This window comes from Macadamia integrifolia, chromosome 10 (genome assembly GCF_013358625.1).
Source record: "Macadamia integrifolia cultivar HAES 741 chromosome 10, SCU_Mint_v3, whole genome shotgun sequence".
Lineage (NCBI taxonomy): Eukaryota > Viridiplantae > Streptophyta > Magnoliopsida > Proteales > Proteaceae > Macadamia > Macadamia integrifolia.
In genome coordinates, this window is record NC_056566.1 from 31,149,896 (window position 1) to 31,162,769 (window position 12,874).

Here is a 12,874-nt window from a genome sequence, read left to right on the forward strand (position 1 = left end):
GGCTAGTCTGAGAAACAGACTGAAAATACAACAAAAATCTATGAACTTGTGGGACTAATCATCCGTCTGAAAAGAATTTTTTTTTTTTTTTTGGGCTAACGATGGCTGTCCAAGATTTTGACCTGACTAGTCTTGTGGGTCTATATTGACCTCACAATTGTATAAGAGAGATCTTATCAGGGTTGAATGAGAATCATTCAATTTTTAGTGAAATGAGAGAAGAGTACTAAACATTTTCCCTTGTGAGTGGGCCCAAGGAGATAAGAGGAATCGAACTTAGAACTGCATGTTTTCTGAGGTGAAGGTTCTTCAGCTCAGCTACGCCTTGGGAGTTTTTTTTTTTTTTTTTTTTTCATTCAATAAGCCTTGAACATTCGAAGGTTATATACACAATCGACAAACCATTTATGTATCGAAGAGCCTTGGAGTTGGATCACTCATTTCACTAACACATGGCCTTTTGAAAAATGTGTAAGTAGAAAGTAAAAATTTTAGGGTTGACTAGGAAGCATGGATTTAGTTTTTGGTATCGGTATCAAAGAGGATTAGTGGGTATCAGTCACTTTTGTCCCTTATTTTTAAGAAGAATTATATATTTTTTTTATTATTTTATCATTGAAATGATACAGTTAATCGATTCAAATCGGTCAAGGATTGGAGATTGATCTCAATCAATACCGATAGGATATAACCAATATGGTCGATACGATAGTGATACTTGAAACCATGCTTGGAAGATTAGCTTGTGGAGTTTGTTAGTTCTACATTGTTCACACTGCTAGTATTCCTACAAAATAAGAAGTTGAAGAACAGAAAGTGGTTTATGTGTGCTACTTATCATTGATCTCTAAATACATTGGGATTTGGGGGTCTACAATGATACAAATATCTATTTCCTCCACAGTTATGAAAAAATAAATAAATTAAAAAAAATAAACCGTTGCACTATACAATTACAATCATTTCAATAATAGAATTGCTTAAATATTTTGGTTGTAGAAAAATGCTTTATTAAGGATATTGTCATCCTTCGTGGCTCATGAATCAGCGATGAGGCAGCGGCATTAATACAGCCCAAGTTGGCATCCATGGATGAAGGCAATTGCCTTGGAATTGTTCCTAATCATATTAGCTTTGCATAATTTGGTTTGCACAAAAAAAAGTAGTAATAATTTGGTAAGTTGATCATTGGATGGATTTTAAAATCTTTCCAAACTTCAATCTCTAAATTTGGTACATATCTTGAACATATGATCCACCATTTATGGACCTTTCCCTCTGATGTTCCATTGGTTTTTTAGAGATAAGCTCATACATTTAAAAAAAATATGTACTGGAATCATTCTTATCAAGTGGATACATTGTGATTATTGGAGAGAGGAGAAAAGTTTTCTCCACCAAGGGTAAAGGAAAAGTATACCCATCTAAGATCATCATTATTATATGAGGATCAATCCTTAATTGTACAATACATCTTATAGCACAGATCAAAGGGCTAGAACCCTTTGGGCTGTTGTATTACATGGTGTATCACGCTACAAAGGAGCCCGATCCATCATTACTCCCCCCTTATTGTAATTAATGAATAATACTCTCCCACTATTCTTGATGCCCATCCAAGGCACCCACGAGGCCACGCCCATCTATGAGGGAATTCCTTCTTCGCTAGGCTGAAGGAAAACTGCCTCCTTTAATATATATGTAATGTGGTGGATTGACCCGGGTATTAAATTTCAGGCCTAAATTCAACATATCCACCTATATACGGGCATACCTCAAACGCTTTATAGTCTGATTCTAAAAAACTTTGTTTACCACTGGGCCAACTCAAATTGGGTTGTAAACTTGAATACCACGTTGTAGATCTTAATAAAAGCAGATGTCGTGAGCCTTTACTCCCATTTTTAAATTCTCTATAATGTCTAATGTAGATAATATATTCATCAAATTTGGTTCTTTTTGAACTACCATGTGACAATTGAAGTCATGTATTAGTGGGAATAGTTTTTTCACCTTTTAAAATGAATATGCGTTCGAAAGTAGACATTATATGTATGGCACCAGTCTTACATTTTGTTTCTAGGGAGCAAGGAAAAAGGGGGGAGTTCAGTAGGAAAATGATTGTACCATTAGCGAAGCAAGAAGGTCAACCTAGCTCAAATATACAATATGCATTCTAGCAATGTAATATAGTTGAATCGTGATGTCGATCCAAATGAATCAACCTTTTTCACGAAAGTAAATCTTTGCTTGTTGGGTAAGATCTCATATGCTAATTTGCTAACCCAACAGGTTGAACCTATACCATGTTTTTACGTGTGACCCGCGACATCGGTTCAAATTTTGAACCTCTAGATCATAGTTTCAAGAATTGGGATTGAATTGGCCGAGCTTGATTCTAGTTGATCTGGCTCGTCCGACATTATACAAAAACTAGGGTTAGGACATATTTTGGCCAATTCCGGCACATTTCTCACTGATTTGGATCTGTCCGGAACCATTCTGGATCCCAACGATTCAATAACACCAAAAACATTTGATCGATGCTCCCGATTCTCAAATGACCGGTGGTCCGGTTCAAATGATCACCCGGACCGGGATTACAAATTTGACCATCATATGTCCATATAACGTCGAATCCTGTTCTGACCGCCCGGTCCGATGGCCTCCGAAGCCCTGGGTCAGGTCCCAACGAGTTTAAGACACGGTTCTCATCTGGTGGACTAACGGCCACCATCAGCTTGCAAATCAGGTTAGTATTCCCAACGACGTGTTAACGCCGTCCTACTCGAATTCTCGATCTCTATATATAGGATCTTCATATTGTTGGAATCTGGTTGTGGTGGACAGCTCTTTGGGAATTGAGATCTGCTTGCTCGGATCGGCGAAATCTGCTTCTTCTTCACGTAAGAGTTTGGTTGGATTCATTTTTCTTTCATGTTTGTCTCTGATGTATCATTTCTTCCTCTGTTTTGAGCGTTTTTGAATCTCTTGAAGTGTTTTTCATGCTTGATCTGATCTGTTCAGTCTTCTATTCTATTGAGATAGGTTGGTACTTTTTGTGTTTGAGTCGTGGTTTGCGTTGGGAAGGACTGAAATCTTAACATTTCGTGATCGGTTCGAGGAATTTAGGTTGGACTATGCGTTATTCGTTTTGCCTTTCAGATTTGCGTTTATATTACAGAAGTTTGTTGCCCGATCTGTCCGATCCTCATTTTTATTGAGGGACCTGTTTATTGATTGCTCGATTTATGTTTTGAAGGTTTGTTTTCAATTGTTTTTGTGAAATTTCGTAATTGAATTTGTTGCCGGATTTTATTGATTCGTCGTTCCAAGGTTGATGAATTGGAACTTTTTTTTACCTTGGAACTGAGATTTCATATTGTAAGCATTTTTGTCGTTGCCCCTTGATCTCAAGTCGCTGGATCTATTGATCTTAATTCTGTAAATGAGATCTAATCCATCATTCCGTCACTCATTTTGTATCGTTTTTACCCTGTTGGAAGATTCGTGAGAATACTTTCGACAGATGGTATTAATTAAATGTAAAATAAAGTTGAGTTCCCGTTCTTTAGCTTTCAGACGATGTCGATAGATGTTGATGATGACGACAATGAATGGAATTGTGAATTACTCAAAATGACTCCCTTTTCCACAAAGGAATTGTTCTAATGCTTGGGGCTGATCTTCGTTACATTATAGATTGAGTCCTCATTTTTTTCTCCAGATCCTTACTTTTTGGTTTCTTCTTTGCTTAAAAATCTGCGCATGATCTAAAAATTATAGCTTTTCCTTAAAATTTTTAAACGTAATTTTCGAAAGTCTGTATATCTCTGCCGTTTAAGTGGTATCTTCATCTTTTTGTGTACCAACCTACCTCACTAAACTTGTACATGTTATGCCCATTGTAGGGCATTATTAAGTATACACTTGAGGACACTATCTACTGGTGCACTCTGCATGTTACCTCCTTGATTGCATGGTATTTCACACACAATCCTTGAACATTGCATGGATCTCTCACTTGGTATTCTTTTTTCTCCCAGATACGAAGATGGGGCTGTCTTTCACCAAGCTTTTCAGTCGGCTGTTTGCCAAGAAGGAAATGCGTATTCTAATGGTGGGTCTTGATGCTGCGGGTAAGACCACCATTTTGTACAAACTCAAGCTGGGAGAGATTGTCACGACCATTCCTACAATTGGTATGCCTTATATTTTTGGCTGTTCAATAAATGAATTGAAGGATCTATTATCATTTCTATATTCTTGTCAGCTCTTATTTGCTTGTTTGGCTTTATGTTTCTTTTACGTCTCATTAGAGAGTCCTAATTTTTTTTTCCTTGTATTAATTATTTCTCTTGGTATTTTAAAATATCTCTTACAATGATTTTTTGTTGTCTTTCTTTTTGTTCCTTCAGCTTTTTCATTGTTTTTTTATTGCATTATTGAAATTCATTAATCTGAAGGGGGTTTGGGATTGAGTAGAATTCATTCATGATTTCATTATCATGGTATTAGATTGTGTTAAGCAGTTGTTAAGCTGGATTAACTTGACCCATTCGAAGTGCTGTCCTCTTCTAACACAAATTCATTGATCTGGAATCATTATCTTGTAGGTTAATTAATCATTCTTTATTTACCATACATTTGTCATGTAGATATGCTATTTTGCACCTATACACTATTTATGTAACTATAATCACTTTGTGACTTTGTTGAAGGACATATATGGCCCCGTTTTTTCTTCATTTAACTTGTTGAACTGTTCTTCTATCAGGATTTAATGTTGAAACTGTGGAATATAAGAACATTAGCTTCACAGTGTGGGATGTAGGTGGCCAGGACAAGGTATGTGTTAGCATCATTATACCAGAATATTTGTTCTCCTGTTAATTTCTTTGGAGACAAAAAATAGATTTTGTTATTACCGTTATTTCTTCTCTTTTGTTTTGTGCTTTTTTTTTCCCCTCCTACATTAAGAAGAAAGGGTTAAGGCAGAAACCTGGTCAACTATATTGAACACAGAAACACACATATCTCGTATACATGCACATGCCCCAAAACAAGAAAAATTATACGTTGTAAAAACAAGAAAGATGATTACATGTACGTTTGTGAAAATTTTTTCCTTTAATAGTGTACTAGCACAATAGCTGGCCTACTTGTTGGTCTTGCTTGACTTCTGCGTGAGTTGGTCAGTACATGCTCAAGGGCATATAGATGACGCTTCCATTACAGAATGGCTTCAAATTTTCCTTTACATTGTACGAAGTTAAGTTATTTAAGCAAGATTTTTTCATTCTGATAAACATTATAAGCGAGAAATTATTTATGCACCGCTGCTGCAGATAAATATTTGAAACTAAATGTTCTCCTTAGAATTGCTTTCTATAATCATATTAATCTAGGACTAGTTCCTATTCCTAAATGTTGCATTGGCTGATAGGCATGTATAAATTTTTTCTCTTTCACGAAGATTTTTCCACATTGACATTTGAATGGTCTTGCAATTGGGGCTTTCACAAAAATATTTTTTAAAAGGAAGTCTTAAATCATGCCCCCAATCTTCTGTCCATGTTTCAGTACGTATTCATCTGTATGCATTGTGCATTAATTTGGTATTTGCTTTTATAAATTGGCCTTGTTATGGAAGGTCTCATGATGATTAAATGTCCATCTGTACCCAACACAAACATAAGCTAGATTTAGTCCCCACGACCTTTATCTTTCAGTCACTCCTCTTGTTTTACAAGGCAAGACAATCCATGTTTGTGCCAAATATTATTTGTAATCATGGTGGCCAGGCTTGGCCTTTCACGGTGGCAGTGTGAACACTTGTTCCATTTCCCTTTCCAATCAATGAACTTTACTATCTGTAAAGGGGAAAAAATATGGATTAAGGGTATGTATGCCTTGAAATGTGCATTTACTTGCATGTTCGAGGTGTGTACTGGTGTATGGATAGGATGCTTTTTTCTTTTTCCTTTTTTGAGTGTTTTTCACCTGATGTAGGCGTGGTCTCTAAGTGTGTGCTTGATCTTCATATGCAGAATTCCAGTGTTAGGCAAAGGTGGAGAGTTTCTTTATTCCTTTCTTGATCAATAGTGTTTATTTAAAATTTCTTAGTAAAGGTCAAACAGATGCAGATCAATTGATAGAGGAACTGTGGGAGAGAGTGATCTACCAAAATAAAGAATAATTCTCCCTCTTGCATGCACTGAGATGGACTTTCCGGATTGACAATATCACAGTTGTCAATGTGTCGGTTAGGCTCCACCTAGCTGTTCAGGCGACCTTTGCAGGAAGGGTGCCTAGGCAACACCTAGGCACCTTGTCAATATTGCCTTGAGGTCGAAGTCCCCTCCAATGCCTTTGGTGTTGCTTGGACGCCAATCACCATGACAACTATAGACAGCTTCTTCCATCTGTAGGTGCTTTTGAAAGAGTCATTATCTGACTTGGAACTAATCCTTATCTCCTCCAGCTGATGGCTTTTGATCTCAGCAATAAAATGAGAAGAAACCCAGGCTGACAAGGAATCTGATCCCAATTGACCACCTGCTTGGGATTTTTTTAACCGACACAAACACTTGATTAAAAAGGAAATAACCGACAACTTTACTAACCAAATACTGAACCACAAACCATGGTTTGGGCCCAAAAACCTTATTTTCATCTTCTTTCTGTTTTGACTGAATTGACAACCAGTCCTGCATTACAAACCCTTTTCTCTTTTTCTGCCTGGTTTGTTCTATCTAGTTTTCATTGTACTTTATACATGGACATATTTTGGATAAGTCAGATGCAACTGAAATTGGGGAATCTAGACTGGCAGTCTCATAATACCCTGCTGAACTGTCAGTCAAGGTTCTCTTTTCCTATTTTGTTTACTGGCTGACCCTTACAAAATCTTAGATTTCACTCCTGTGATGCGATTGTAGATCCGGCCATTGTGGAGACATTACTTCCAAAACACACAAGGTCTTATCTTTGTGGTTGACAGCAATGACCGGGACCGAGTTGTTGAGGCTAGGGATGAACTGCATAGGATGTTGAATGAGGTAAGTGAAAGCTTCAAAATGATCTTCTATTCCAAGCTGATCAACCCTATATTTAGTTTAGAAGTAACTGTGATAAAAATATTACATTTCATAGTCATGTTAATTCCCATTTGTCCTTGATTGTTTGTCGTGGCAGGATGAATTAAGGGAAGCTGTGTTGCTTGTGTTCGCAAACAAGCAAGATCTTCCTAATGCAATGAATGCTGCTGAGATCACAGATAAGCTTGGTCTTCACTCCCTCCGCCAACGGCACTGGTAAAATTAAATAAATAGCATTAGTCTCTCTCCTCTCTTTCTTTCTGTGGGTACATTAAGTTTTTGCCACCACCACCCCAACCCCCCCCCTCCAAATATATATATATATATATATATAAACGAAAAAAGGCCAGTCCTGGAGGTTCCTTCTTGATAAGTTATTAAGCTGTGTTTACTTCATTTCACTTGCAGGTACATCCAGAGCACATGTGCTACTTCTGGAGAAGGGCTGTACGAGGGACTGGATTGGCTGTCCAACAACATTGCTAACAAGGTTGGGCCATATTGAAATTGCTTCATGTGAACCTAATAGTATGCATCCTCTGCAATTCATAGTCGAAGGGAATATAGAAGAATAGGTTGGGTGTTTTGTTTCTTTCTACTCATTGGCATTCTTGTTCTTGCAGGCATAGAAGAGGGGATGTACTTTCAGTGATTTTTGGGTCTACAGTCAGACATGTTGGAGTAGAGATGTTAACTATTATTATTTTTTGTTTCTTTGCTTTTTCACTATATGTGTTGTGTCTAAAGTGAGATGTTTTACCCTTCTGTTTCCTCCTGTCCATGGTTATATACATTGGCATTTGTTTTCCAGTAGCCCAAAATAATTTTAAGAAATTTTCATGAAAGCCTCCTCTGCCATGAAATATGCAACTACATAATGTCAATTGGGATGGAAAGATGGTGTGGGCCAAGGCTAATTGAATAGCCTAAACATGCTCTCGATTCTTGCACAGTTGTACCCAATAAGATTTTGGAAACGGCCCATCCACACAGAGAGAGAGAGAGAGAGAGAGAGAGAATAACCCAGTTGGTCAGTTACAAAGCTTAAGAAGTTACAATCCCTTGGTGGGATATATCATTCTCCGCAACATGTTAAAATGTAAGAAAAAATAGAAAAGAGAATGTTGCCCTCTACCCCGGCGCGGGTAGGCATGAAAAAACTGGTGTGCTTGGCTGTGTTGAAGATGCTTTTCTGTGGTTTCTCATTAATCTGCGTGCTGGTGCAATGACTTTTAGAAATTATCTGAATATGTTTAGAAGTCATATTTTTTAATTCATTATAAAAATGTAATTGGAAGACAAATGATTGCCCCATCCTTCGTTAAAGATAGAAATTTTGTCCCTTTTGATATTTCTACGAAGTATGTTCTATTGGTATCTGACTTCCTGCATTGTGGAAGGTCAATTGGCTTTTAGGAATTCTCTCCCTAATTTATAAACTATAATACTAAAATATTTTTTATTATTTCACAACCTATTGCATGTAATTAAATGAAAGAAAATTATATTTTTGAGAACATCTATGAATTATTAAATAGGACTCGTTGACATCAACCCTAGAGGGTAGTGCCTTCAGTCCAACATCAATCAGTGTTGAGTTCTCCTTTTTGTTCTTCTCTCAATGTGGGCAGGAATTTATATTTGAAAAAATGGAATTCACAAACTGTCTGTATCCGTTTGGATTATTTTTTTTTTTTAGATGGGTATCCAAACCTTTGGCCTAGCTAGTCCAGCTACTGACCTCACAACCGTATGGACGGGGTCATACCGAGGTTGAATGAGAATCATTTAACTTTCACTCAAAACAATGAAGAGCACTAAACACCCCCGTGTGAGTGGTCCAATGTGTGCCTAGTGGGAGTCGAACTTAGGACGTCCGAATTTATGACTCATACCAAGTTCGGTGCTAAAATGGGGATTAGGAAAGTTGAACCACTCTGTATCCATTAGGATGCTAATGCAGATAGTGTTGCATTTGATTCACTTACTATTCTATCCATCGCTTACTTTTTTTTTTTTTTTAACATCACACTCACCCTCAGTAAATACGCTTATTGTATCTCTATCCATCACACTAATGTATTGTTCAAGAAGGTATTATTGATGCTTGTACTAATGCTCCTATTGGTCCTTGACTCCCTGCACAATGCAGGGTTAAACAACCTTTTGAGGAACCTCTCACTAATTTGTAAATTATAATACTAAAATACTCTTAAATTCTCTTATTAGTTCACAACCTATTGCATGTAATTAAATGAAAGAAAAATATTTATGAGGACATCTATGAAATATTGAATAGGACTCATTGAAATCAACCCTAGTGGATAGTGGTTTCAGTCCTTTAACATCAACTACCATTTAGTTCTCTTCTTCTCAATTCTTCTTTTAATGTAATAGGAATCTATATCATACTATCATATTATCATATTATCATACGATTATATAAAAGCATGTACTCATGCTTCGTGGCTAATCTTTTTTAAACTATTTTACCCTTCAAATTTAAATACCTTAATTTCCTCATTATCACTTTTCTTCATCTTTCTCATTTTTTCTATTTCTTTGGTACCCTTCATGATCTCTCAATCTTAACTCTTCCCTCTAGAGAAAAAAATAAAATAAACTCTCTCTCTCTCTCTCTCTCTCGATTTTCTTCTTACATTCTTGTTCTTGTTCTTGCTTTGTTTCTTCTCCTCAATCTCATCTCACAATGCCTAAGACCCAACAAAGAAAATACTGGAGGAGTTCTCGGGATATCCAAGCCATGAAGACAAGTAATTTCCTTTAAGCTCTTTATATTCAATTTTGTTTGATGTTGAAACTCTACAAAAACAGGTAATGAAACTTAATTTTTTTTTCTTTTATTAATTTCAGTTAAAGTTGTAACTGATCATCCTGACAGGGAAGAAGTGATGGAAAGAGTTCTGGACGTGGGCAAGAGCTTCAGAAGGTTGATCCTTCCAAGGTCATTTTCTTATCAGAATAATTTCTTTGGTATCTTACTGTTGTTGGTTGTTAGCCTCTGTTGGCATATATTGCTCTTTGATTGGAACCTCGAGAGTTTGATACCTTTGAAATTCTACAAAATTCCCCTGTTTGGAGATTGGTTCTATTCAATATTTCACTAATAAAGCTCTCTTTTTCTTTCATGTATTTATGCGACAGAGTTTAATTTCGTCCAAAGTTCAAGATTTTGTTGAATTTAGTTTAGATTTGTTTGGAAAACTTCATGTGCCATAATAACTTAGTGATCGAGTCTAGTGATTACATTAATTTCGTTACTGGGCAGAACGGGAGTAAGTCGAGTGGATTTTTATAGTGATTGATCAATTCTCTATAATCAATGTATTTCCAAACTGTATATATTTTTTTAAAGTTTGGTTTTTTCCTTTTGCTTTGGGTGTCTTAAATCGATAAATTTGTTTCTTTCTGTTTCATTCACAGGCGAAAAAAGTGCAATATTGATGGCATTGTGTGTTGTGCGTTCGATTGCCAAGCTAAGGGGATCCAAAGGGCTTTAACACTGAAGGATTTCATAAAGAATGGGTGCAGGTGTCTGTTTAGATTAATCATGCATTTCTTCCTTTGCTGGACTTAATTGTATTTATTCCTAACAATAACTAAGAAATAGAGATAAATTGTCACATAGCCAAAAGAAAAAAATCTGAAATTTAAAAACTGAGTTCACATCTTGGATTAGTTTAATGTTCCAAGCTACATGCATACTGTAGAGGACTTTAAAGGAGACTGTTTAGATTGAATAATCATTCTTGATGAATTGGAGTTGCTTTTGAAAACTCCCTTTCCTTTGACTGAATTGGTGTTTTAAAGCCTAAAAACTTAGCTCAACGTGGAAATCCATCCTATTAATTATACCTATCTGGTGACATGTTTCTGGATGACTTAATTACCAATCTCTTTAGAATTGCTAGAGATAGTGGTAGGTTTATAAATTCATCATGCACTCTTGTTTTTCTGTTTGTCGAATACTAAACACCGCTTCAAAAAAAAGAAAAAAGAAAAAAAGATGAGAAGAATAAAGGGATTGACCTCCCCATTTTTTGAATCTCAGCATTTTATGTGCTTCCTGAATAATCTCTCTCTCTCTCTCTCTCTCTCATTTTTTTTTGTTTTTTTTTTTTTGAGGGTACCATAAAAGGCAGCATGGCCTTACTCCAACACGTGGGCTAATGGGAGCACTAATAGAAACATCAATAAGGGTGGGATTTCCAGCTTTCATTAGGGGTGAATGTGTTCGGGCATAAGGGTCATACTTCTTTTTAGGCCTATTTTTTCCAAAATAATATAATTGTAACCCATCGGATAGCTTTATTTTACTCAGTTAAATTATTGTACTTTTTTTTTTTTTGCAGCTATGCCAATATTCAATTGGAAATGAAAAATCAATGTGAAAATGCTTTTAAGCCAGAAATTTATGGGGATGTTATAGTTATAGAACGCATAATTTCATAATCAACTAACTATATTGTTTTGAAGGATCATAAGTTACCCAACAATGCCTATTTATGTGTGTCTCTCTCATGATCGGTTTTGTAATTTATGTAATTCTTGAAAAAACAGTTAGCAATCTTTCAACTTATGATCCATTTTGAATGTTTGCTATATTGTTGTTGGATATTTCATTTCAGTTGCTTATTTACATTCAAATCTATATTTTCTTCGCATCATTGTTTTACTGTGTGTTTCTAAGAATACATTATCCTGATTGCATTGGTACTTCTTTAAATAGGTGATGGATTTCTTCAAAATGCCCTTGTTTGGAGACTGATTCTATTCAATATTTCACTAATAAAGCTCTCTTTTTCTTTAATGTATTTATGATAAAGTTTAAATCCATCCAACGTTTAAGTTTTTGCTGAATTTCTTATAATTTCCTTAGGTTGATCATTCTAAGGTCAGTTCCCTATCAGAATAATTTCTCGGGTATCCTTACTGTTGTTGATTGTTAGACTGTGTTGGCATATATTGCTCTTTGATTGGAACCTCAAGAGTTTGATACATTTGAGATTCTACAAAATGCCCCTGTTTTGAGACTGTTTCTATTCAATATTTTACTAATAAAGCTCTCTTTTTCTTTGATGTATCTATGAGAAAGAGTTTAATGTATTTATGCAGCAAAATTTACTCTCTCTCTCTCTCTCTTACACAACATAAGACAATACATGAAGCTTTGATTTAATATTAATCATTTTTGCTCCCATGTGCATTTGCACGTGTATTTTTTACTAGTTTTTTAAAATTGGTATTCACAAACTATATAAATCCATTTGTGGATAGTGTTGCATTTGATCCGCTTACTACTCTATTCATCACACTCACTTTTGTTTTTTTTGGGTGAAATCTGTCACTCTCACCCTTAGTAAATACGATTATTGTATCTCTACACATCACACACATGTATCATTCAAGGTGTTATTTAACTCATGGGAGAGGGTTTTCTATACAAGCTACATAGACGAGTGCACCAGAACCAATGATGTGCAATGGAATAGTTTCATACGTCGGAGGGTTGTGAGGTCATTTCATGTGAAAAGAAGAGAGGTCGAATGAAAATGTGAGGTGCAATGGACTAGATTTGTACATTGGATGGCAGCAACGTCATTTTAGATTAAAAGAAGAGAGATCAAAAGAAAATGTATGTATAATACGTGTTATGATACATTATGTACCGTAGGAGCACTTTAATACTACTTGGTGACATGAATAATACAATACATATGATAAGATTCATGAATTTTATTGTGGTGTGTATT

The 12,874-nt window shown here is 35.8% G+C and overlaps 1 protein-coding gene across 3 annotated transcripts; it reads left to right on the forward strand.

Annotated features, from left to right (window-relative positions):
• The first annotated feature begins 2,748 nt into the window (after positions 1–2,748).
• Positions 2,749–7,945, forward strand: LOC122091352 (ADP-ribosylation factor 2-like). 3 transcript variants are annotated; one of them, XM_042661234.1, is made up of 7 exons: positions 2,749–2,906; positions 4,047–4,202; positions 4,778–4,848; positions 6,942–7,061; positions 7,198–7,316; positions 7,509–7,590; positions 7,724–7,945. In XM_042661234.1, exons 2-7 carry the CDS (start codon positions 4,055–4,057, stop codon positions 7,727–7,729), a joined length of 546 nt encoding a protein of 181 aa, XP_042517168.1. In that variant the 5' UTR covers positions 2,749–2,906; positions 4,047–4,054; the 3' UTR covers positions 7,730–7,945. The 3 variants fall into 3 exon arrangements, with proteins under 3 accessions (XP_042517168.1, XP_042517166.1, XP_042517167.1); XM_042661232.1 differs by lacking the exon at positions 7,724–7,945 and having other exon boundaries at positions 7,509–7,620; XM_042661233.1 differs by lacking the exons at positions 2,749–2,906; positions 7,724–7,945 and adding an exon at positions 3,014–3,132 and having other exon boundaries at positions 7,509–7,620.
• The last annotated feature ends 4,929 nt before the right edge of the window (positions 7,946–12,874 follow it).

Excerpts from the sequence above, each read along its gene's own strand:
- LOC122091352 (XM_042661232.1), top strand. The coding sequence starts at position 4,055 with ATGGGGCTGTCTTTCACCAAGCTTTTCAGTCGGCTGTTTGCCAAGAAG. Across the intron at positions 4,849-6,941 it reads ATGTAGGTGGCCAGGACAAG|ATCCGGCCATTGTGGAGACA; the intron begins GTATGTGTTAGC and ends ATGCGATTGTAG. Across the intron at positions 7,062-7,197 it reads TGCATAGGATGTTGAATGAG|GATGAATTAAGGGAAGCTGT; the intron begins GTAAGTGAAAGC and ends TTGTCGTGGCAG.